Source organism: Pyrus communis, chromosome 15, assembly GCF_963583255.1.
Source record: "Pyrus communis chromosome 15, drPyrComm1.1, whole genome shotgun sequence".
Lineage (NCBI taxonomy): Eukaryota > Viridiplantae > Streptophyta > Magnoliopsida > Rosales > Rosaceae > Pyrus > Pyrus communis.
In genome coordinates, this window is record NC_084817.1 from 19,979,723 (window position 1) to 20,005,763 (window position 26,041).

The 26,041-nt window shown below is 37.3% G+C and overlaps 3 protein-coding genes across 5 annotated transcripts; 1 reads left to right on the forward strand and 2 right to left on the reverse strand.

Moving 5' to 3' along the window:
• Positions 1–3,654: 3,654 nt before the first annotated feature.
• Positions 3,655–4,500, forward strand: LOC137717152 (uncharacterized). Its single transcript, XM_068456455.1, has one exon. The coding sequence runs from the start codon at positions 3,655–3,657 to the stop codon at positions 4,498–4,500; it is 846 nt and encodes a 281-aa protein (XP_068312556.1).
• Positions 4,501–5,202: 702 nt separating this feature from the next.
• Positions 5,203–7,403, reverse strand: LOC137717439 (phosphoribosylformylglycinamidine cyclo-ligase, chloroplastic/mitochondrial-like). The gene is made up of 7 exons (XM_068456811.1): positions 7,024–7,403; positions 6,818–6,912; positions 6,598–6,699; positions 6,429–6,494; positions 6,081–6,253; positions 5,778–5,883; positions 5,203–5,613 (listed from the first exon to the last, which is right to left on the reverse strand). Exons 1-7 carry the CDS (start codon positions 7,343–7,345, stop codon positions 5,275–5,277), a joined length of 1,203 nt encoding a protein of 400 aa, XP_068312912.1. The 5' UTR covers positions 7,346–7,403; the 3' UTR covers positions 5,203–5,274.
• Positions 7,404–10,253: 2,850 nt separating this feature from the next.
• Positions 10,254–13,911, reverse strand: LOC137717440 (uncharacterized). 3 transcript variants are annotated; one of them, XM_068456814.1, is made up of 6 exons: positions 13,453–13,911; positions 12,677–12,767; positions 12,438–12,601; positions 11,174–11,201; positions 10,900–11,012; positions 10,254–10,744 (listed from the first exon to the last, which is right to left on the reverse strand). In XM_068456814.1, exons 1-5 carry the CDS (start codon positions 13,747–13,749, stop codon positions 10,900–10,902), a joined length of 693 nt encoding a protein of 230 aa, XP_068312915.1. In that variant the 5' UTR covers positions 13,750–13,911; the 3' UTR covers positions 10,254–10,744. The 3 variants fall into 3 exon arrangements, with proteins under 3 accessions (XP_068312915.1, XP_068312914.1, XP_068312913.1); XM_068456813.1 differs by having other exon boundaries at positions 10,258–10,744; positions 10,904–11,012; positions 12,438–12,598; positions 13,453–13,909; XM_068456812.1 differs by having other exon boundaries at positions 10,258–10,744; positions 10,904–11,012; positions 13,453–13,909.
• Between the last annotated feature and the right edge of the window lie 12,130 nt (positions 13,912–26,041).

Sequence of the window (26,041 nt, forward strand, 5' to 3'; positions counted from 1 at the left end):
CAAACGTAGAGGGAGTAACACATAGATATACTACAAGTAGCTAGGATGTTACGATGATGTCATGTATGTATAGTATGTTGCAAATTAAAGAATGAAATGAGGCACTCAAACTCCTGACGCTTGCTATATACTAAAACAAAAACGAAAAATTGAGTGAAAATTTTTGAAAGACATAAAACTGATCCAGCCCAGCTGATCATTAATTACTCTCTCTCTGTATAGTTACGATGTAGTACGTAGCAAATTGAAAAATGGAATGAGCCACTCAAAGTCGTGACACTTGCTATATACTAAAACAAAATAAAATTGATATAAAATTTTTGAAAGACAAAATAAAATCGATCCAATCTAACTGTTCATTACTCTCTCTCTCTCTCTCTCTCTCTCCCCCCCCCCCCTATTCCCTTGTTTTTAAGGTTTTGATTGTGCTGACACGTGGCATTGTACCTCCCTTATTCACGTCCTTAAGACATGGCCAAGGATCCCTCCAACACCCCCACCTCCACCGCCCTCTCCCCCCTTCCGCCCCTCTCGCCTTCCTGCCTATAAATACACTTTGGTGTGGAAACAAAATTGCACACCAGAGATCTTCGATTAGCTGCTAATTACGGTATGACATCTTTTTAGACTACGCTTGTGTGTGTATAGCTGTTGTTGAATTAGAGGAAGGAAACATGATGCTTTAGCTTTTATTTTTTCTTCCCTTCTCATTTTTCCTTAGTTTCTGGGTGCTTCGGACATCAAAGATCCTACCTTTAAGCAATAAAGCTAGGGTTTTATGATTTTTTTTCCAAAAATAATACAAAAAATATGTTACTTTATTTCCTTGAGGCTAGTGATTTTGCTCAAAAATGGCGTTAGCTTTTATTAGAGCAATGAAACTTTGTGTTGTTTGATTTTTCTCATTTTTCCGTAGTTTCTAGGTGCTTCGGACATCAACGATTCCAGCTCTAAGCAATAAAGCTGGGGTTTATGGTTCTCTTTGAAAAAATAATACACAAAAATATCTTAGTTTATTTCCTTGAGGCTAAGATTTTGCTCACAAATTTCTAAAGGCTTTAGCTTTTATTATAGCAATGAAGCTTGGTGTTTTCGTTTGATTTTTCTTATTTTTCCTTAGTTTCTAGGTATTTTTGGACAACAAAGATCCTAGCTTTAAGCAATAAAACTAGGATTTATGATATTTTTTTTCCAAAATAATACAAAAGCATAATTGTTTATTTCCCTGAGGGTAGTTATTTTGCTCAAAAATCTTTAAAGGCGTTAGCTTTTATCAGAGCACTGAATCTTGTTGTTTTGGTTTTATTTTTTCCTAATTTTCCTTAGTTTCTAGGTGCTCTCTGGACATCAAAGATCCTAGCTTTAAATAATAAAGTTAGGATTTATGATTCTTTTCCAAAATAATACAAAAATATCATTGTTATTTCCTTGAGGCTAGTAATTTTGCTCAAAAATCTTTAAAAGGCTTTAGCTTTTATCAGAGCAATGAAGCTTGGTATTGGTTTTATTTTTTCTTATTTTCCTTTTGTTTCTAGGTGCTCTGGACATCAAAGATCCTAGCTTTCAAGAATACAGCTAGGGTTTATGATTTTTTTCTTTTCCCAAAAATGATACAAAAATATATTAGTTCATTTCCTTCAGGGTAGTGATTGTGTTAAAAAAAAATTTAAGGGCTTTAGCTTTTATTAGAGCAGTGGAAGCTTGGTATATTGGTTTAATTTTTTCTTATTTTTCCTTAGTTTCTAGGTGCTTTGGACATCAAAGATCCTGGCTTTAGACAATCAAGCTAGGGTTAATGATTCCCACCCCCACCCCCCCCCCCCCCCCCCCCCCCCCCCCCCCCCAGAAAGTATACAAAAATATCTTAGTTCATTTCCTTGAGGCTAGTGATTTTGCTCAAAAATATTTAAAGGCTTTAGCTTTTGTTAGAGCAATGAAGCTTGGTGTTTTGGTTTGATTTTTTCTTATTTTTCCTTAGTTTTCTAGGTGCTTTGGACATCAAAGACCCTAGCTTTAAACAATAAAACAACGACTTATCATTTTTTTCCATAAATAATACAAAATATCTTAGTTTATTTCCTTGAGGCTAGTGATTTTGTTCAATGATCTTTATTATAAGGCTTTATCTTTTCTCAGAGCAATGAAGCTTGGTGTTTTGGTTTGATTCTTTCTTATTTTTCCTTAGTTTCTAGGCACTTTGAACATCAGAGATCCTAGCTTTAAACAATAAAGCTGGGATTTATGATTTTTTTTTTCCAAAATAATACAAAAATATCAATGTTTATTTCCTCGTGGCTAGTGATTTTGCTAAAAAATCTTCAGGCTTTAGCTTTTATTAGAGCAATGAAACTTGGTACATTGGTTTGATTTTTTTTCTTATTTTTCCTGTTTCTAGGTGCTTTGGACATCAAAGATCCTAGCTTTAAAGATTAAGCTAGGGTTTATGATTTTTTTCCTAAAAATAATACAAAAATATCTTAGTTTATTTCCTTGAGGCTAGTGATTTTTGATGGGATTTTTACCATCTGCAAAAGTAGAGATAAAAATATTTAAAAATACTTGCAAGAGTACAAGATAGTTGTAGTATAGCGCAGCTCAAACAATGTCGTTCTCTACAGGGATTGAATGAATAATTTATGTAAATACCAAATTAATTATTTGAAAACAAAGTTTGAAAGAGGTTGATTTTATTACCTAAAATATTAAAAACGAATTTAATTAAAAATAATTAAATAAACTAACAAAGTAAAGAGAATGAAAGAAAATAGTTTTGAAAATAGATTTGAGCACTAGGTTCCACCGTCACCTTTACAATCCTATGTAGTTCTTCCAATTACTTACGATTTACGCATGCATATTTGAAGGTTAGGTTTTCTTAAGGTATATCCTACTTGGAACCTCCAACATAGAACGTATATCTAACATGCAACCTGTCCGTGATGTCCAGATTGAATGTGAACATGCAAGACTCATTAAGCTTTGTGAAAACCTTTTGAAAAACCATATAACCCTTAAGATGTGTCGTCCATCCTAAGAAGTTACACATATTAACCACAAGAAGCCAGCGTCAATTTCAGGACAGCCCTCTGCCAAAATTGCATCAAATTACTTTTCTAAATATCCTAATGGTGGCCAATCATCAAGACAATTAGATAATTTAAACCGGTGATTAATAATTCAAAACTTGCATGCATAATATCATAAGCAAATTGAAAAGAAACTACATATTCTTGCTAAGGCTCGTGGCCTTACCCTAGCAAACGAAACTAGTTACAAACAATCATAAAATAAAATATTATTATTAACATGGATAGAAAATACTTGAAAACAAACTTGAAAAGCTCTCAAGAGGAGTGCGTGCTTTCTCCTTTTTCGTCTCCTCCGTCATTTTTAACCCTAATGGCTAAAAAGCCTTATTTGTACGCCTAATGCCTAAAAAGCCTTATTTGCTGCATTTTGTCTAGATTGTCTTACAAAAATGTCAGTGATTAAGTGGATAGGCTTCTGATATTTGCATGCCTAAACTCCATCGACTTACTACCGATTACTATATTAGTTAGCAGTGTTGGATGGCTAAGTTACCAAATTTATTGTAAATGTAGACGCCAAAATGAATGAATTGTGTTTTACTTGATTTTTCAATTGTTTGTTTAGATGGCTGCTAATATGATGTCTGCGGTCGGATTCGAAGGAATTCATTCAGGTATTGGGCACAATGGCAGGGTGGCACTGCCAAAGCAAGTCAATGTTCCAATGAAAGTGACAATGCAGCAGTCACTTCGGTCTCAGTTGGTCGTCAAGAAGCACAATTTGGAGGTGAAAGCCACCAATAACATTGGCACACAGACAAATGATGAGAATCCAGATGTTACCATCACATACAAGGTAGCTGTTTTGGGGGATCTCTCAAGAGTTGTGGGCGGAGCTTTGATTGATAGTGTTAGCATTGCGGGCGCTAACATATCAATCTGTAAAGATGACTTCAAGGAGGCTGAGCTTGGTGGCAATGTGGAGGAGTTAAAGAAGTGTTTACAAGGTGCCAAAATGGTGATAGTGGCAGCAGGCATTTCCAGAAATGCTATGAAGTTCACTTATGATCAGATGCTAGCATTCAATTCTCCCATTATCGATCGTACGATCAATGTCATCGCCCTTCATTGTGCTGATGCTTTCATATGCTTCCTGACCCAACCAATAGAGCATGCAATGAGGTCCACGGCAAAAGCCTTGAAGTCAAATATAGGATTTAATCCATTGAAGCTTCATGGTTTCTGCGTTACTGATCTGTCCCAGTTTAGTTTTAAGATAGAGGAGTATTACTATAAGTCCAAGACAAATATTCAAGTGCCAGTAGGTATGGAGGGTTATGCGTTGGAGTGCATAGAGCAAAGCGAGATCAGCAAGTTTGGTCGCGGAACGGGAACGCTTTGGCTGGAAATTTCTGTTGCGAAATATATCACAGATTGCATCCGGAAGCTGATGCTTGATAACAAGCCCTGATAAGGGAGAAGGTTTCATTTGGTCGATGGAAAGGTCGTCTGCTTTTGCTTCTGCTGGACTTTCTAGGTTGTAATGTTTTTCATTATGTTATGTTGTATGTTGTACGGTGGCAACGATGTCCTTTGACACGTCGGTTTTAGGGCATGTTTAGTACCACTTTCCTTGATAATATTAGCAAAATCTTAGGTAAGTAGTCTAATTGCAACTGAGAGTTGAACGAACGAACAAACGAGACCAACAGTTGCATTGCGTCTGATTCGTTCCTCTAAACCAGTGGCCCGATTTCAACGTCATCAGATTGACTTCTATATCTAATAGACGAATGAAATATCCTTCATGTTTCGAGTACATAATATTAACCGACTATTAAGAACTGAGAGCCATGAAACCTCAAGGCAATATGACTGTGCTGCTTTGAGTTTCATCTGGTCACCATGGACTGCGTACCGTTCGCCTGAAAGTTTACAGCTGCAGCCAGATTGTTGGTTGGCAACCATCGCAAGTGCCTTACATAACCTAAGAAGAAGAAGAACGAACAAACGAAACAAACGAGACCAATGGTTGCACTGCATCTGATTCCTCATTCTAAACCAGCTGCTCGAATTAAACGTCATGGGATTGACTTCTGTCTAAAAGCCCAAGGAAACAACAACATTCATTAATAGAATCCATAAATTCTCTGCTTGAATTTGTATAGGGGTCCGTCAATCCCAAGATAGAGTCGCAAAGTTAACATTCATCATACAGTCACAAGTTAAATTGACCTAAAATCAACTATACATAAATCACTCCTTCATGACTGCTTACAACCTCACCGATGCGGTATACTTTATAAGCAGCTCCATTCCCATCCTCTTCAAGTATCCTGTGGGATGCCTCCGGACTCACAACAAGAACCATTCCAATTCCCATGTTAAAAGTCCGTCTCATCTCAGCCTCTTCTACTCTTCCAGCCTTCTGGATCCATTTGAAAACTGGTGGGACTTCCCATGAGTCTTTATAAATGACCGCTCCTAGGCCCTTCGGGAACACTCGGGGTATATTTTCTGTGAAACCACCCCCTGTGATATGAGCTACTCCTTTGACACCTCCCTTGCTTATTAAGTCAAGGACCTGCATGTTTTAGTGCAAGGCAATAATAAGTTAACAAAAAGCTCAATGACGGGAGCATTTTCATTTTGATTGTCAGCAGCTAGTTTTTTAGTCCTGCAGAAATATGCATCTGCAGAGCATGATAATGGGAAGCGGAAGTAGGGTTTGATCGATGTCGACCCTACCTGATTAACATATATCACAGTCGGGACCATCAAAGCTTCGCCAAATGTAACACCTTCTCCCCCAGGCAGTTGGTCCTTGAGAGAAACCCCAGTATCAGCAAGAACCCTGTAAAGATATGGATGCAACAGTAGTAAGGTAGGGATATTTTTCCATGAGTAGTCGAGTCAACCAACCGGCCGGCGAGACATAGAATTTAATCGCATACTCAAGCTACTTGCTACAGACTACATACTATCGTATGAAAACAGCTAACGAAAACTGAACGTTAATTTTTTAAATATGTAAGAAGCTGAATCGCCAACCTTCTCACGAGAGAGAAACCATTGGAATGAACCCCGCTGGACGGCAGGCCAATGATGACATCTCCGGGAGCAATGTTTTTTCCATCAATGATCGATTCTTTTTTCACAGCTCCAACAGCAGAGCCGCCCAGGTCATACTCGCCGTCTTTGTAAAAACCCGGCATCTCTGCAGTCTGAAATCGTACGCAATTATCAGCAACACGTGTATAACTTACAAAAAAATTCGTATAAATTGAGGCAAACATTAAGATTTATTCCCCATGTTGGGAAAGATTTATTCTCCAGCTTACAGAGTCACAGGGCAATTATTAATGGCACAATTCAAAATAACTAGTTAGTCGCGAATACCTCTCCGCCTGAAAGTTTACAGCTGCAGCCAGATTGTTGGCAACCATCGCGAATACCTTGTATAACCTAAGAAGAAGAAGAAGAAGAAGAAGAACAGTGCAGTTATTGGGCATGATAATGTACTTATGCAATCCAAAGAGCTTAGGCATTGTGCCTGCGTGAAGTCTACCTTGACAGCGATATCAACATCAAGGCGGCCTGTAGCAAAGTAATCCTGGAAAGATAATGGCTTCGCCCCACAAGTAACGATATCATTGACATTCATGGCAACCTGGGAGTTGAACGAACGAACGAACAAACAAACGATAGAACGTATATAGTCTGGGCATTGGAAAAGCAATTATCCAAAGAAAATAATATGTATATAAGAAACGGAGGTGGTAGATTACCAAATCAATACCAATGGTATCATGAATTCCAGTCTCAAATGCAAGCTTAAGTTTAGTTCCAACGCCATCCGTCCCGTGAACAAGGCATAGGTCATCTGTTGTTGAGGAATCATCACCATACAATTACAATTGCAAACGGTATACAACAAAATTCAAACATTAGTTAATTAATTAATTGATTATATACGTAAATTAATCATACGTACCGCCGAGTATCTCATCATGGACAATACCCCCAAAGGATCCAATTTCAGGAGCCATGGCTTTAATTTTATCAACAAGCGCCGTTCCAGCATCTATATCAACACCAGCATCCTTGTACGTCAGACCTCCTCCTCCGGAGGCCTCCTGCTCCGAAGACAACACGCGCCGGCGCTGCGAAATTTTACCAGCTGATGATGATGGTGAAGACAGAGAGAGAAACCCAACTGATGATGATGATGGCGGCAGTCTGCATAAATGGGCTCCGGAGTAAGAGGATCTTAGCCAAGACGCTTGGAAGGCCGTGATTATGCCGTAGGCAGCCATTGTAAATTTGCAACAGGGAGGCCGAAGGTTGTCTGCGACGGAGGGAGCTGGAGCTAGAGCGGGAGCGGGAGTGGAGGAGGGAGCGCTCACCTGATATCACACGAATGACAAACCCTAACCCTAACACGTACCCCTAAGTTGAGTTCGACTAGCTAGCAATTTCCGAACTCCCAAATCAGACCAGTCCCATTCGTAGGGTCCCCGACACGACATAAACTAACTTCGACTTTTGGGAAATGGGCCGAATTCAATTTCTTTTAAAGGAATCCGGATTGTCGAGGGATTTTTTTTTGTGAGGATTTTAGGCATAAGTGAAACCGTATATTATGCGATTAAAATTTATTTTAAATATTTTTATTTAAAATTAAATTCAAAATGTATTTAATAAAAATTAACTGCAGAATATATAATAAATTAATACAATTTACAAATCTTTAATATCCTCACCAAAAAAATCCGGAGATCATCATGTTGACTTTTGCACTGCTTTATACACATTAGAAAACAACGATCTATACAAAGAGACAAAAACAATACTATTAAAAATCATTTCTTTTTCCTTTATTTTTTTTTTCACCTTACCTTGTGTGTATGTATATATATTTTAACAAATGATATTATCTACATTAAAGAGGTGAGAAGTCAATAATGTAATTCGAATTTACTTTTAGCGGTAATCAAACTTAAGACCTTTCACTTACAAGTAAAAAAGAATATCACTAAACCGTAATATTGGACGGCATCTCTTACCTTATGTTTTTATGTCTAAATACTTCTGTGATTAGGGATGAGTGCGGATTGATTTGGTTTGATTTAGCCTAAGAAGGTGTAGTCAAATTAGAATTTGATAGGATTGGATAGTATTTTAATAGATTTTAAAATCCAAGTTTAGTCACTTAGAATTTTAAAAGACCTTGAAATCATGATGTAGTTAAATTAGGATTTAAGAGAATTTTAAATAATACATCCAAATCCAAATATGCTACGATTTTAATAGGAGATGGATTTTGATGGATTTGAGGGTAGAGGTATAAATAACAAGGGAAATTTTAAGAAAACTATCTCAAAAGTAAGATTCTCCATGGACTATCTGTCACCTCATGTTTTTTGCACAATATTTTATAATATTGCCACAAAAATTAATGTTAAATTGTGAGGTGTCAGAGAATCCATAGAGATTCTCACTTTGAGAAAGTCCATAGGGAGTCTTACTTTGAGAGAGTCTTACCATTTTCCAAATAACAAATAAACAATACAACCTTTAGGATTTCATGACTAATTAGTTTTCTTTCCCTTAAACTTACATAAACATACACACACAAAAAGGAATAATACTTGCATTCCCTCTCTAGGAATGAACTCATTCTTCCATTTGCACATAACATATTTTAGCCATAGAAGTTTCATAATCATAACTGTCTAGTTTTTAATCTTTGTTTGAAGATTGTCCTTACAAAAAATTATTCAAATTAGAGATCGTTAAGTCACCCAATTATATCAAATATATCAACGATGTAGCTATCAAGTAACATATTCATTCTCCCGTTTGCAAATAACATATCTTTGCCATAGAAGTTTCATAACCAGAACCGTTCAATTTTCTAATCTTCATTTGAAGATCACCCCTCATTAAAATCAAAGATCGTTAGGTCATCCAAATGTATCATCAAATATATCAATGGTGAGCTACTAAGAAACATAATTATGATGAACCGTTCAATTTTTTAATTTTCATGAAGATCTTCATTACAAAAAATAATTTAAATCAAAGATCGTTCGGTTACCCAAATGTATCAAATATATTAACGGTGTACCTACCAAGTAACATATTCATAATGAACTATTGATTGAACTCATACATTCGATATTATCTGCACTAATATATCAAAGATGTAGCTGTCAAGTAACATATTCATTCTCCCGTTTGCAAATAACATATCTTTGCCATAGAAGTTTCATAACCAGAACCGTTCAATTTTCTAATCTTCATTTGAAGATCACCCCTCATTAAAATCAAAGATCGTTAGGTCACCCAAATGTATCATCAAATATATCAATGGTGAGCTACTAAGAAACATAATTATGATGAACCGTTCCATTTTTTAATTTTCATGAAGATCTTCATTACAAAAAATAATTTAAATCAAAGATCGTTCGGTTACCCAAATGTATCAAATATATTAACGGTGTACCTACCAAGTAACATATTCATAATGAACTATTGATTGAACTCATACATTCGATATTATCTGCACTAAGGGGTAGAGAGTAGACTAAACCTCATAATAGGCTAGCCATAATAATTTGATTCAAATTCGGTGAGAATCGAATCTAAGACCTCTAACTTACATGTGAAGAGCAATACCACTAGACTCAAGAGCATCTGCAAAGGAGTTAGCAAAAATTTTCTTTAAAAGTGTACCATGCTAACCCTTTTGGCACTTTTATGCTACTTTAAAAGTTTGTTACTCCAACCCACTCTTCAACAACGCTTCAAATTTTATCTCACTTTAAAATATTAATATTTTAACTTTATTTTATCTTGCGGGGCTCATATTTCATTTTAATTATGTTGCGAGACATGATTTGCTAACATGAAAAAAGTATTTACAAGTTCAGTTGCTAATTCTTTAATTTACTAATTGAGTTGCTACCTCCATTATAGATGCGTTTTTCCTACGTGACATAACAGATCTAATTTTGCTACCCAACTGCTAGCTCCCCGAGCGAGCAATGTTTTTGTTCAGTAGGTAGCTACGTAACAATGAAACTGAAAATAAGATTGCCTCTTTTGGTTCCATCATTCTTTTGCGCACGTAAGATTGGTGGACAAAGATTTGTCCAAATTGCTTGAACAAGAAAAATCCCTAACCAAACGCCAACAAGTTTGGAGAAACGTACATTCACGACATTAGATGCTTTATGTTATGAGGCTTCACTTAAAAGCCATCTCTTTGCTTTATTTCTTCAACATCCACCATAGAAAGCAATACATTTTGAATTTTTCCTACATAAAACGGCTACCTAACGCGATCGAAAACATCTTTCCTGACTTCGTGCAGCAGTAAACAAATATCTAAAATGTCCGACACGCGTTCAGTGCTATGTTACATAAATTTGAACCGCACTCTTCAACCAGACACAAATATTTACAGGATCAAATTTCATCAAGGAATCAACACATCCGTATCATGAAACGAATGCCAGTAACGTTACAGACTTGTAGAACACGAGGCTGCGTTGGAAGTACACAAAGTACTGAATAAAACAAGCAAATCTTGAACGCTAAATCCCTTTCCCCCAGCAGTAGAGACAAATTAGAGAAACTTTGATAGAACTTGGCAAGATGTCCAGAAGGCTTTTGTGGCAACCCTTATGATTACAGGGTTTTGGTATATCCTGTAAATAACGAAAAAAGGGAGGTCAAAGAAGAGATTTAAATTAGGACCGAGACACCGATTGCTGTATAAAGTTGCACTAGTAAAAGTTCGGTAAGTAAAAATCGTTAAATTATGAGAGTAATCCACAACATGCTGCATTATGAGAGTAAGTACCTACCCAACGGCAGTTGCCCCCCACGATGCTACATTATAAATAACTTTACTTCCGTCCCATGCCTTACGAAGCTTTCCCTTCTTATTTTTCACTGAGAATGTTTTGCTAAGGGCTACACAAGAATAGGACATGTAAGATTCCATTTGTAAAATTCGGACACCAAATCTAATCAAATAAAGCACAAAATGTATATAGTACTACAAGATTTGAAGCTAGATTTTTCTATATCCGTTTAAACTTACGAAGTAATTTAAAAACAGATTTTAGACTAACCTTCCTGAAGTTGATTAGGGGTCAATTCCTGCAAATCAGACAACAACCAATTAAAAAGAGTGGATACCTCCATCCAATCCAATTTGGTGTATGAAACATGCTCAAATGACCACAAAAGGCTACATATGCACAATTAAAAAAAATCTGCCGAAGGTATTGACATGTCAACAAGTTAAAAATTCTGACACTAGAGCTAGTGCGTAATAGTTCATTAATTATGAATTCAAGGGTTCGAACCTCTTAATCTACTTGCATTGATCCACACGGTAAATGATACATGTAAGTACTAGCAGCGACAAAAGATGGAAACTACATATGGAGTGAAGGCTAAATTTTTTAGGGTCTGTCATGGTCTAATGATCATTAGGTCATACATCACACACCAACCTGCTTTTTAAAAGACTACCAGATAGACTAAAACAAAAAGACCATGAAATGTCACTAAGTAAACTATTCTTTATGGTACTCCTAAAAGAGATTAAAAAAACATGCTTTTACATAACGATGATGGGCTTTAAAGCAAAAGCAAGAGTTAAATATCCACCTAACAGAGATGAGATGTCAAGATAAAATGATAGGCATAATCAGAAAGGATCAATTTAGAAACCTAATTGGTATAGACAGATTGAGAGTGGAAGCAAATAAGTGAAAATAACAAGAAGCTATGACTATGTATTAGCATCTTATCCATGTCAAGATGGTATAATGCTAAGGTGTCTGACGAGTGAGGAAAATATAAATTTAAAAACTATGTAGGGAAACATTGGGAGTGGCATCTATGAGTAATAACTGATAAGATACAAGGAAAATAGGCTACCGCATAGATGACCCCTAACAAAAAGGAAGAATAGTAGTAAATGTAAAAGATCAAAAGGCCAACCAAGACTATCATGGATCAAGTAGTACAAAAATTTTAGGACATATGCATGCCCATATATTCGCCATACAGGTCAAAGCCAAATACTAGACTAGGATGAAACTAGGACCAAAAGTGGGGCCAAAATTTTCAATTAGCATTATGCTTGTTTAACCCTAGCATGTCCAGAAAGCAGGATAAATAATCAATCTCCATTTTTCTTTTCTTCATTCTCTTCATAAAACGAAGATGGATACGACTTGCACACACTACCGTCATATAGGTGGAACTTTCTCAGTATGCGTTAATCATGGTGTTTTTTGTTTTTTTTGCATCTGCGTCAATCATAGTTGTGGTAGTAAAACTAAAAAATCAAATGAAGTTATGCTCAGCAGAGTTTCAAGATACCTTAGTCTGTTTAAGGGACAACAGGTATGCAGCCATAAAGCATGCAATACCCTCTACTATATCTTCTTGCCTAACAAGAACGTAGTCTTCTTCACCAAATTTGCTATCCTCATCTTCCCATAGATCATTCTCACTAACCAGATCCCACGAATTACCTTCTTCTGCTGCCATACAAGAACAGTTCAACAAGTACACATATAGAGAACTCGATGTCTAAAATGCAATTATCTTTGGATTACCAGGTATATTTTGCGGAACTGATGCTTGTGCACTTTCTAGCTTTTGAAGGAAGTCGTGGCATTCAACTCTAGATTTAAGAAGGTTGCATAACTGCATCAAGATGAACATGGTATCTATGTTAGAATATGGAAAGCTTTCATAATGAAGAGTACACCATCCCTTACTAGGAAAAAAAAAATTAATAGCAAAAGCAATACTAGTGATACGAGGTTTCAGTTTGGACTAGACAACTTTTGAAGATAACACCAATTTCTTCAGTGAAGATATCATAACACAAAAAAAAGATAATATGAGGTTAGCATAGAGGAATCAGACGTCCACTGCGTAGTGCCAGATTACATATTGGTTGGCAGATATATTGTTTTACAGAGCCAATCAAAGCAACATAGTTATCAAATTCGAGAAAGTCGATCATGAAAAGCTACATCCTCTAACCTTATAAGAAATAACGGTCCACACTCGACAAAGTTATCAAACTCGACATCGCCATTAACCATAGTAATCAAGTATGAAGCTCACAATTAACTACCATTCACCATAGATTGAACCGGGAGCAGCTCGATTGCTATTTAATTCAATATCTATGCCAAATAGTCTTAAAATCTAAAGAATCACCTGAATCCCAATTTCAAATTCCAAACCAAAATTATCAAATTTCAAGCTATGTGCATATAATTCACCTCCAAAAGGCCACAAATTCAACCCAAATCAAGCCCAAAACCTCCCAATTCCCACACAGAACCCTAAATTCATCAAAATCATCAACAATCCATACCTCGTCGGCTTCGCAGTCAGCCAGCGAACTCGTCGATCCCCTTCCCTGTCGGCGGTCGTCGTCAACGGCGGCACCACGAGAACTGTTATCGTCGTCATCTTCGTCATCATCCCCATCATCCTCCTCGTCAGCACCCCCAGTTGTACCGAGCGACTCGAGCGCCCTCTGGCACTGCTCGAGCACCGCCTGCAGAGTCTTCCTCTTCACGCGGAGCTGATCCTTGTGCTGCGAATCCACTCTCCTCAATTTCGCGTCGGCCGAGAGCTTCGTGCCGGAGACCTCGACCTCGACCTCCATGGCTCTGAGCTTCGTAATAATTTAGAGTCAGTTGCAGTTGTTGGATCGGTGGGGAGGTTGGAAGGAAGAAGATTTGGGGGGGTTTCGGTTCGAGGATACTTGTCGGGCGCGGCAGTTAGTGTTGCAATGCAACAACATGATTGATTAAAAATGCACTAATGGTGCTTTTATTTTTGTTTAAAAAATAGTTTTATTATTGTACTTGTTTTTGTGGGATTTGGTATTCGAAGCCGAAGAGGCGAATATACCAATACCTGATATTTGTACCTCAATGTACCAATTGTCACGTTTACAAATTTATTTTTTTATTATTAATAATACGACTACTTGATTATACAAAAGATAAATCATCAAAATTTCGAATCAACGATGCACCGACAAGTAAATTCTTTATGGGCATTCAGTCAGTTCTCTTAGCCATCAGTCTCAAATGCACTAGGCTCATCTCATGGAGGGAAAAGCCAAAATACAATTGTGTTGTTGCTCGTCGCCTCGATGATGTAATTTTTTTTTTTTAATAATACAGACTGCTTATATAAAAAAGGGGTTTTTTGATATAGGTTCAAAGTAACTAAAAATTAGACCTATTTCAAAAGTCAAAAGTCACTAAAAATTGAACCTATTTCAAAAGATAGTCTATAAAATTGGACCTATTTCAAAATTTTTTTTTGATATAGGTCCAAAGTAACCAACGGGTGGTTTTGCCACTTTAGTTCATCATTCCGGGATCAGTACGACTCGCAAGAGGTTTAAGCCCTAGTTTGGTAGTGAGGTGATTTTGAAAAAAGTGACTATTAAAAAAAGACAAAAACACAAAGTTACAAAACCCAGCTTTGAAAAACCAGCTTTTTTTCACATCTGTTTTACATAAAAGTTTATCAAACACTATAATACTGATTTTTTTTCTTTTTCAAAAGCACTTTTACAAAAAAGTTTACCAAACACTTTGCTGCTTTATTTCACAACTGCTTATTCTCACAGCACAACAGAAGCTGTTTTTTTTCAAAGCACAATAATACCAAACTATTTAAAAAGGGACCATCTGCGGCTTCGCCGTGGCAGTCCACACTTACGGGAGTCGGGAAAACTCATAAAGACTTAAATTTAAAAAGGGACATGGCTGCGTCACAGCGTTCACTTTTTTGACGGTCGGAAAGACTCAAAAAGACATTTTAGCCTTTTTCTGGTCACTATTGTGCGATTCACTAGCACTAAGAATTGAACACATAAGTGTTGTGTGGTTACGTGCCTGAAATTTGTCCATAACCACTAAGCTACTAGAGGTGATTAAATATATTTGCTTGTTAATTTAGTTTATATAAATTTGGACTACATAGGATAGGATGACAAATGCTAAAGGCTGTGTTTGGTTCCGTGGAAGGGAATGCATCCCGCTCACGCGGAAATACGGAATGGTTCATTTGTTTTGTAAAATAATGATTCTCTCTTTTTGAAAAAAATTTATAATTTAATATGGAGTACATCATAGTATATTGGGAATTTCATAGGTGGGACCACCTAAATCGAGGGGCAAACCAAACTGAATAAATTTGTAAAGCATCCATTCTTTAGATCGGTGTCGATCACAATATGAGAGCGAGAGCAACTAGATTTGCCTGAAACCTGTCGATGGGCTTGGAAACGGCTAAGGAACGAATTGAAATCATCGTTGCAGCTTGGAAGGCAAAGATTGCAGCGGAGGCCGGAGAGTGGAAGAAGAAGGGAAAAAGAAATTAAAAGCCCTAAATCATAAACCACGTCATTTTGGTTGTTTTGGTTTGGTCCAACTACCGAAATGAAACAATTTGTTTTGGTCCAATAGCTTCTTTATTAAGACCCAGTGGACCTTTGTTTATAGGATTAGAAAACAAGACCCCAAAATTAGTAAAATTTTTGGGCCTAAAAACATTACAAAACACCTGTAAGTGCTATAAAAGAGGCTAATTATATGAGTAGACTTGATATTCGTGTTATATCCAATATCTTAACGGATCGTATTGTTTAACACCCGTTAAAGTAAACGGGTAATATGATCTGATCTGAAATTGACTTGTTAATATTATCAGGTAATATGACCCAACCCGTTATCTGTTAAGAAAAATACTTTTTAAATCAATAAATAATAAAAATGACCCTTAGAGGGGTGAGCTAAGTCTCACAATGAGCTAGTAATAATGTGGTTCAAATTTATCTTTGACGAGAACACTCCATTTAAATACTGAAAGAATTGATTCCTCTGAAAATGGTGATGTAGATGAATTCTTAGATGATGCCTCTGAAAATATAGTCGACCCAACTCGAACAATTTTCTTCTTGGAGAATGATCTTCATCCTAGCACGACAATGAATTACCGCTTAGCAGGAAATTTTGCAAGTACCACACCTTTCCTTTCCCGCAAAAGTGTTGAACATATCCCTTTTGGATCAAGCAAACTGCCAGAAATTCTCAACAATTTCTCAATGAAACCGTGTTAAGAAAGATTGATCTTATGCAGCATAGAACGAACACGGCAGACTTAGAGATAGAGAGAGAATTCTTAGAGAAGAAGTAATCTGTTTTGTATTGGTTTTTTCCTTAACTGTTTACATAACATTGTAATATTTATACAACTAAGGTAGCTTACAATATAAGCTAACTGTTTAACAAACTCCTAACTACTTGTCTAATCTTATGACACTTGTCAAGAGTATAACCCTTAGATTGATTACTCCTTACATCCCCCCTCAATCTCAGGGGTAGTGAAGAGACAAAGGTACATACAACCCTTTAGTTAGGATATCAGCAAACTGCTCGAGTGAAGAGACAAACTGAACCAGCAACATTCGTTTAGTAACCCGTTCAACATCTTTAACGAGTGACAAGTCAACTAATACCTTTATCATCAACATCTTTAGACTTAGTGTAGTTCAGGAAGAACAAATTTTGATACGTCATGAAAGACCGATTAAATTCTTCCAACCAATTGCACAAGTAATCTATTATAGCAACAAGAAGTTCCAACTCAAACTGTAAAAGCTAGCTCAACAACGCAGCAATTAAGAAGGAAGATATCATTCTCAAAGTACATCCAAAATAAATGCTTCTGAACAAAAACTTGGGGCCTCCACATTTGTCAGTAATTAGCATATGGTATGCTAGCTTAAGATCAACAATACTTGCACCATCACATAACTTACTCAAGGTATGCATTTCACCAAGTTTTCCAATGTTGTCATAGTCTTCTTGCTAGTGGTAAAAGCATGTATCTGATAAGGTATTACTTGTCTCCAGAAGAATGACTCCAGTCTTTGCATTTCCCAAAGAGAATCGTGTTGATTTTTAATAAGGTGATTTGATGGTAAGATCAAATTCGAGTGATGGAAGGTAACTTGTAGAATGGCACAAGGAAGTTGATACATTGATTTCATGATATGAGCACTGAAATGATGGTGTCAATGGAGTGTGGTGAGTGTGGTTTTGTAAATCATACAACTCAATAGACAAACTAGCTTTCTTTGTTGCCACCATTTCCAGCTTCTTACCAAACATGCTTTCTATTCTTTCGTTATCAGCTTCTTCACTAGTCATGTCGTTAGTCACATCATGTTCTATTGGAATATAATCTCCATTCCTTCCATAAACATGATTACATCCACTGAAGCATCCATCATTGGGCCAACAACATTCATAATATTTTGTCAGTGGAGGATGAGAGCCAAGAATTCCTTGAGATATTTTCAATGTACTTTGACATGATTCAGGGGTTGAAACTAAAGAGTAAGTATTAAGTATGTGATAACAATGAGCAGCAAAATGACCCTTCTGTGAATTAGGATACAAAGATAGAGGTGAGTCAAGAACTCTAGGGGAAAATTGAGGAAAAGACTTGTATGTATTAAACATTGGACCATTATTGTAATGGAATCGACCTTTACCACAATTGATGGACTGAAAATTCCTATAAGCACCATTATAACCACAAACATTTTTACCATTGCTCAACTGACCACAAATATAACCATTGTAAGCCCCATTATCATAGCTAGATTGACCTTAACTACAATTGGATTGAGCATGATCATAGGCACCATTGTAACCAGCAACACTATTACCAGTTATATTACTTGATTGACCAGCATGAACATGAGAACTAGAGAGAGGAAAGGAAGAACATGTTGTCTCATATTTAGATACTATAGCAGATAAGAAAGGTGGCATAGGAACATAATCCACAATGGCTTCCTCAGCGAGCAATTGTGCATGAAAATCCTTGAGTGAAATGACATTCTCACTATTGCAATATTAGCTTTAGGTGGCGGTTTAATAAGCTATTATGTCGGATAAAAGATATCCGACACAACATTCAGTTAGTGTCGGATAACAATGAAATCCTATCGGTTATGTCTGACATAAATTCCTGGCGGATATTTAGTGTCGGATGCAATTGCCATAAAATTATTATAACCGCCAGTATTTTTGAATTTTTTAAAAAAAATATTTTTAACATATTTCGGCTGTTTTTAAGTTAATGGTGGTGGTTATAACCGACAAAAAATATTTCTTCCAATGCAATTCTCAAGAACGAAGTTCAATTTTCTGTCGGTTTATATTTTAAAAAATATTTATGTTGGTTTTAACCGACAGTAATGAAAAATTTTCAAAATAAAACCCCTCCATCTCTTCCTTGCGCTGGTGCCTTCTCCCTTCCTCTTCCTTTCCATTTTTCTCCTCTCCTCATTTCCTTTTCCTTCTATTTTCTCCTCATTTACTTCCAGTTCAATACTTGCAACTGAGAGCCTCCAGGCCGCTCCTCTGCAAGTTTTTCCAAATCGCCGTACGTCGGCCTTCGCCATTGACTTATCCCTCGAGACCTCACCATCAAGTATTCAAGGTATGGATGTGTATTGATCCCAAGCAAATCATCCCCACATCACCCTTTTCTCAACCCACTGCAAGATATTTTCATAGCTTTCGTTTTTTTTTTTGGGTGGCTGGATCCTCCATTTCTTCAAAATTAACAAATTCCAACACTCGGGTCAGAATCAAGATATAAAGATGGTGGGAAATGGAGGAAACCCGATGCAAATTTGGGAAATTTGGGTCTACTCTTTGAATGCCTCAGAGAAATTTAGTTGAATTTATTTGTGAAATTGTTGTTTTTTATTCCTAATGTGCTATTGAAAGCTTTGGAGGCAGAGCACCCAATAATCGACTCTAATTTCCAGACGAACACAAAGTCATCTTCTCTGCAAGTTCTTCTCTACCAGGTCAGCATCTATGCGCATTACAATAATATATTAACTATATATGTATGCATGAATGTATGTATACGTCTGAAAGTTTGTTTCTATCTTTCGCTTCATCAAGTGCTTAAAGTTTTGAATTTCATGTTTTATTATTTGTACCACTTGGGTTCTTTGGTATCTGATTGGTTGATTATGTTTGAACTTTTTGGGTTTATTGGGTTTTTAGTTCTTGGTTGTTTCTTTTGAGCAAGATTTGAAGTTTTGTTTCTCTTCTAGCAATTAATGATGCTTGGTTATTTGATATTTGTAGAGAAGTGGGCTTAATTTGAAAAGAGTTTTATAGAAAGGAGAACGCAGAGTGTCGGGTGGCTGGAAGAGGCGGAAGAGCTCATTCCTAAGCAACCTAGCTGAGCCCTTTTTATTTAACTGGAAAATCACTGTTATGGTACAAAGAATAGTGCTAGGAGATTCTTTGAGATATTTGGTCATGGCCAAGAAGAACAAGAACCCGGGAAAGGGAGGGTACTATGGCAATGCTTTTGGATTCGTTGAGAAATGATTCAGAAAATGGTTTATATATATTTTTATTATTAATATATTTTATGTCGGTTTTATCTGATAAGAATGTTTTTATTTATTCATTATTAATAAACTCTTGATCGGTTATATCCAACACAAGTTCCGTTGGTTTTAGTATTTTCTATCGGAAAATTCATTTCCTGAAGCTAGCAATTCTGTCGCTTATTATATTCGTCACTGCATCCATTTTCTGTTGGATTTTGCTTAAAAGCCTACAGTAATATATGTTTCTTGTCGGTTATCATAGCTATACTAATAAATGATTTTGTAGTAGTGTCTCACGCCCTCTAATTACACATTTAAATGTGTTGTATTCTACAGGGAGTCCACAAGGCAATGATCACAATGTCTTCATTAGGAAATGTAACACCAAGAATAGAAAGTGCATCCCTTACTTCTTTAATTCTTCGAAGATACTAGGAAATTGAATTAGATCCTTTCTTAATGTTGTATAGATCAGTCTTTAACTTGATGATACTAGTTTTTGTGATTGGTAAGAAAAATTTGTCTTGAAGACGAACCCACATCGCTTCAAAACTCTTGCTACCAATCACACAAGAAATTGTAGATCAAGAAAGTGTTGCAGTAAGTAACAGCATCAAAGCATGATTATGCATTTTCCACACTTTAAATTCATCTAATTCTGGTCTGGCAGGTGACTCATATGTGATTACAGAATGTGTAGAAGTTGCTGCATACTAAGGAGGACAAGGATTCGATCCATCAATGGGATGAATCCCATAATGCCATGACCTTGTAGCATTATCTTCATCAGAGAATGCCACTACAAGTAGTTGGTGTCATCTAATTTTACACAAGTAGAGGAAGAAACAGACGGAATCAATGACACAATTGGGGATTGCAAAAGTTGCAATTGTGCAACTGTAACCATAACTTTTGTTGTATAAATGAACAACCCAGATAGAGATTTAGAAGAGAACCCCCAAATTTGTTGCAGACAAACCAAACTGAGGGAACCGAGTAGAAAAAAATCAAGAAGTTGTTGCAGATACAACAGAAAAAAAAGAGAATCTTGATCCAGGATCAAGAAGTCGAACAAGAAATCGATCGAAGTATAAAAGAAACGAGTGGAACCATGTTGTTGGTAGTTGGTCTCATCCAACTTGACTGAAACCGATGTTGAAACAGATGAAAAACAAACACCTGGTTGATAAGTTTTCTTTGAGAACAAAAAACAAACACCTGGTGTGCAAGAACTTGTAGAATATAGAACACAGGGATCGGTAAGAAACATAACCCATAAAATTAGAAAGAAATCACAAAGAGATTGTAGAAGAACAGAGAGACCATAGAAGAAAGAAATAGGTAGCGAAAACAAAGAACCAAGGATTGAAAAAGCTTGCAACGAAGCTTATTCGGCGATGATACCATGTTAAGCAAGATTGATCTTATGCAACAGAGAATGAACACAGCAGACCTAGAGAGAGAGAGAAAAAAAAAAAAGAAAGAGAATTCTTAGAGAATAAGTAATCTGTTTTGTATTGATTTTTTCCTTAACTGTTTACATCGACATATATTAACACCCCACATTTGCTTTTTCATTGTAAAATTATCTCAATACACCCCACATACATTCCCATAATACCCCTACACCCCCCATTCTCAATATACACCTTATATTTTGTACATACACCCCACATTTTCTATACACCTCAGATTTTCCAACTTGCCTCTCAAACTGTAAACAGTATTGTTTAATGCTTCCGATGAATGCATCTCATCAAGCGAGTCATGTAGCACACAGAGCGCCACCTCCAAAAACCGATTAAGACTCACCTCCGCAACATTAACAAGACCGAGCGATGCATTTGTGCGCATAAATTTCGTGACGACGAGTCCGGCTAGAAGTTGCTGATCTGTCTTCACAAGCTTTGATATGAAACAGGGGAAGAGTATTCTTCTAAAAAGCAACGGCCATTTCTCGTTTTGCACTTCGGCTGCTTGAAACTTGCAGGATATGTTCCCGACCAAATAGTAGCTATAAATGAAGATGTTTCTCAATCAACATTTTGTAGTTTCATTAGTTACAGTTTTGTTCAACAATGGAGGGTGTGAGGGTTTTGATAGTTGAGAAGATAAATAATACGCTAAAAATGATTTGGGTGTATTTAGAATATTTTTTTTTTAAACCTAATAAGGTCAAAATTGTCATTGCATAGTAAGGTAAATAAGTCATTTAATATTAAATTTAATGTAAGGTGCATTCAACATTTTGTGAGGTGCTAATATAAAAAGTCTTATAGTATTTATACAACTAAGGTAGTTTACAATATAGGTTAACTGTTTAACAAACTCCTAACTACTTGTCTAATCTTATGACACTTGTCAAGAGTATAACCCTTAGATTGATTACTCCTTACAAACCGGAGTTTGAGGCAGCCAATCTGATTAACAATACTATTCAATATTGTGAACTTCATCAAGTCACGAGAAATGAAGCAAAACAGTGTGCTACCTCGTTAGAGTCGATGATTGACTTTGCCACCTCCACGTTAGGAAAAAACTGTTCGAGCAATCGCGACGGAGGTGGAAAAAAATGGAGCTGAAGTACTTAATAATTCCCGGAGTGAAGGAGCTGGTAGGCAACAAATTCACTGTGTGTCATAAGGTGACCTATGTGCATGCCGTCTTTTACTGCCATGCAGTTGAAACGATGAAGACTTATATGGTGCCTCTGCAAGGAGTTGATGGGACAAAAGCTAAAGCAGTGGCAGCCTGCCGTGAAGACACATCTGGATGGGCCCTTAATCATTATGCCATCAAAGAGCTCAATGTTGAGCCAGGAACCGTTCCCATCTGCCATTTTCTTAAAGTCGAGGATGTCACTTAGGTTCCAAACTAAAAACCTACTTGATTGGATCCGTCAATCGATCCGTTCTTGTACGTGATCCATCACTTAGCCCATACAAGTTCTGGGTTTTGTATATCCTCCAGTAATAAAAGGAACTTTATAAGACTGATCAGTTGGTTGTTTATGTTCGAGACTACTTACTGCCCACATATATATATATATATATATATATATAAATATATAGACACACACACATACATATATATACACACACACGTGTATATTTATATATATTCATTTGCAACGCAAAATTCTTCTTATAATATGAATACGAAAAAGAAAACAATAGAGTTGAGATAAATTAAACGGGAAATGATTTTCAATAAGCAAGGGATTGTGATAAGAAGAAGTATAGGAGAGATGCTTTGAAAAAACCAACGAAGATGACCTAGAGAGGCAATGATAACAACCTTACACCATTAGCATTCTAAAAGCAAACAAATCCGACGAGAAAAGTGGCCAGCAGCTATTATCTCATGATTTGAAAAACCAGGACCTTCTTACAATGTTGTTTACTTACTTTATTTGCTATCTAGAAATTGTTGTCCGCATATTGCTACGAAATTAAAAATTCTATGGAAAATCTGTTGTAAGTCTGATATCTCTCTCTATCTCTCTCTTTTTATTTGATATTAATTTGTATGAATTGTTAGGATTGTGAATTATGTGAGTTTTTTGTATTTTTTGTTGTGATTATGGGGGGTGGGGTAATTTGTATGAATTGTTAGGATTGTGAATTATGTGAGTTTTTTGTATTTGTTGTGATTATGGGGGGTGGGGGATGGCGTAAGGTGTTGGGGGGGGGGGGGGGGGGGGGGGAGGATAAGGTGGGTGGGTGGTAGGGTATGGTTGTGGGGGCGAGGTTGTATTTATTTATTTATTTTTAACAAATGATATTATCTACACTAAAGGAGAGAAGGGTGGGCGAAGCCTCACAATGGGTTAACAATAATGTATTTTAGGTGTTCATAGGTGAGGGTTTCCGGGTAGTTATTTTAGGTTGTAAAATTATGAAAGTTTTAGGTGGTAAATATGAAATTTTTTTGTGTAATTGTGAAATTTATGAAAATTTGTAGGAAAATATGAAAATTTGGTAAAATTGTAGAAATTTGTGAAAATTTGTAGGAAAATATGAAAATTTAGTAAAATTGTATACATTTGTGTGAAATTGTAGGTGACACACCCCGACCGAGATCGGAGCGTGCTGGCCATCACACGAAGGTGGTGTAGCCATGTGCACGTGCGGAAGCCAATAAAGTAATAATATAAAAGTATGAATAATTAAAAACTAGCATACAAAGTACTAAACAAGTGCTAGCATAAGTGAAAGACAATTTCAGAGCAGGTCTACAGCAGTCCAAAAGAAAGTTGCGACATAAGTACACCCAAAGGTGACCCTACGCTGGTGAGTATCTGTCAGAAAAGCCGGGAGAATCCTCTGGGAATACCACCGAAACTGCTAATCAACTAGAACCTGGAGGGGCACAAAACAAAAGCGTGAGTGGGCAAAAACAAAGCTCGTTGAAAACCATTTAGCAAAATACATTCTAACCCCTCGCCGTAAAACCTGTATACTTCCCAGAAAATAAACATATACGTATGTATAGATATGCCAAACATGCTCAAGGGTATGCCAATCATGCTCAAGAATATGCCATGTCAAAGTCTCATAATGATATGCAAGTGCTCAGGTATAACTCATATCAATAGCATAACATCTGGCAGCCGGAGTCACCTAACGTGACCTGTACGGCTGCATATAGAGCTCAAATCTCAAACTCAATAACTGAACCTGCCCACGAGTCGGAATCACCTAAAGTGGTCTGTACGACAGGCCTGGGTGTAATACATATATACGCTCTAGTGCTACGATCACGTGAAGGCTATGCGAATAATCGCGGGTCACCTACGAGTCGGAACCACCTAATGTGGTCTGTACGACAAGACTGTGCACCTAACTTGGATCCAAGCTGAGCGTGTGGTGCGGGAGGTGAACATCACGTGAAGGACTATGCCCTACTCTAGGCGGGAGCACTAACACCGGGGGTGCAGGTTATGAGCTCTCTAAGCATCTCAAACCACTACTGTAATGTAAACATGCATACCTCTTACCTGGCACTTACCTGTGCGTCCACGGCACCCAATACGCATATAAAAACGTATGTCATTACTAATGCATGTGATGATGCATAAACGATAATAATAAAGTGCATGGCATAACATAAATAATCCTTTTTAAACAATTTCTGGGAATATAAATGTATATAGGTATATACGGAAAACAAAAGCCCACTCACTGGTACGTGGAAGGGTCGTAGCCTCCCTGCCTCGAGTGCGAACGCTCGTCCTCGGGGTACGTGTCACCTATACGCGAAATAACTAAAAAAACGTTAACTTTAAAGCACATAACCAACTTCTCGTAATAACTTCTCATACATTGCTCAAAATGGACAAATGAATATACCAACGTGCTCTACACAACCTCAGGATCACAACCATATTTTTAAAATAATTTTTGGACCTCTCACGCGCCCCCACGAGCCAAAATAGGCACGGACCTAGGCGCCCCCACGCGCGGCCACGTGCCATGCACACTGACGGTGTCAATTGACGCCGTCAGGAATATTCCGTTAAACTTAACCGGATACCGTTACTGCCGTTAGGAATATTCCGTTAAACTTAACGGAATAGTCCTGTTTCTTCTCCGGCCTACCCTCGCCGGACTCCGGTCACCGGAAAACTGGGAAAACCTGCAACTTGGGTTTTCTCACTCATTTCTCAACCGTTTTTCAAGATTTTAACACCCAAATGCAGCCCTAAACTAGTAGAACACGTCCCAACAAGTTTTAAGGGTTAAAACTTACGCGATCTTACCTGAGCAAACAACCAAAACCGGCCAACTTCGAGCAGGACGATCCCGACGTCCAAATTCGTCCAACGAAGCACTCCGAGGCTCCTTGGGACCTCACTAAGACACCTATGAGCTTCAAAAACCCAAAAACATACTAGATTAATCTTGCATGAATAGTACCCAAGTCGGACCACTTCGAATCGACGTGAAAATGAAGGATTTCTCACCTGAAAATGGTATGGCTGTGCTCGCCTCGACCTCACGAGTTCAATGGTGTCCTTGGTTTCCTCGATCTGTGATGGTTTGGGTGAGTTTGGTGTTTGTCCGTACGTTTACAGTGGAAATGGGAGCTCGGGGGAGAGAGAGACAGAGAAGAGACAGAGGGAAAGGGAGAGTGACAATGTCTGTGAGTGTGTGTGTGTATGGTCCAACACATGCCACACCATACACAACAACCCATAATGTCAAAGAACGAACTAGGGGTAATTTAGTCATTTCACACGTGCGTTTCGATATTTCCGGGACGGGATGTCACAGTAGGAAATTTATGGAATTGTGATTTTTTTTTCCAATCATCACACTTGATCACCAGTAGCCTTTGCTTCTAGTTAAAGTGAGTGGTCAGCCCCCAGTGCCACCCAGGTGGCCAGCAGGGCCCAGGCAACCAGTGTTGAGTCGGCAGCAGGCAGGGCCGGCTCTGAGAATTTGGGGACCTTAGGTGAAATTTTGAAGTGGGGCCCTAAAGTTTTCTAGCCCTTGACTCT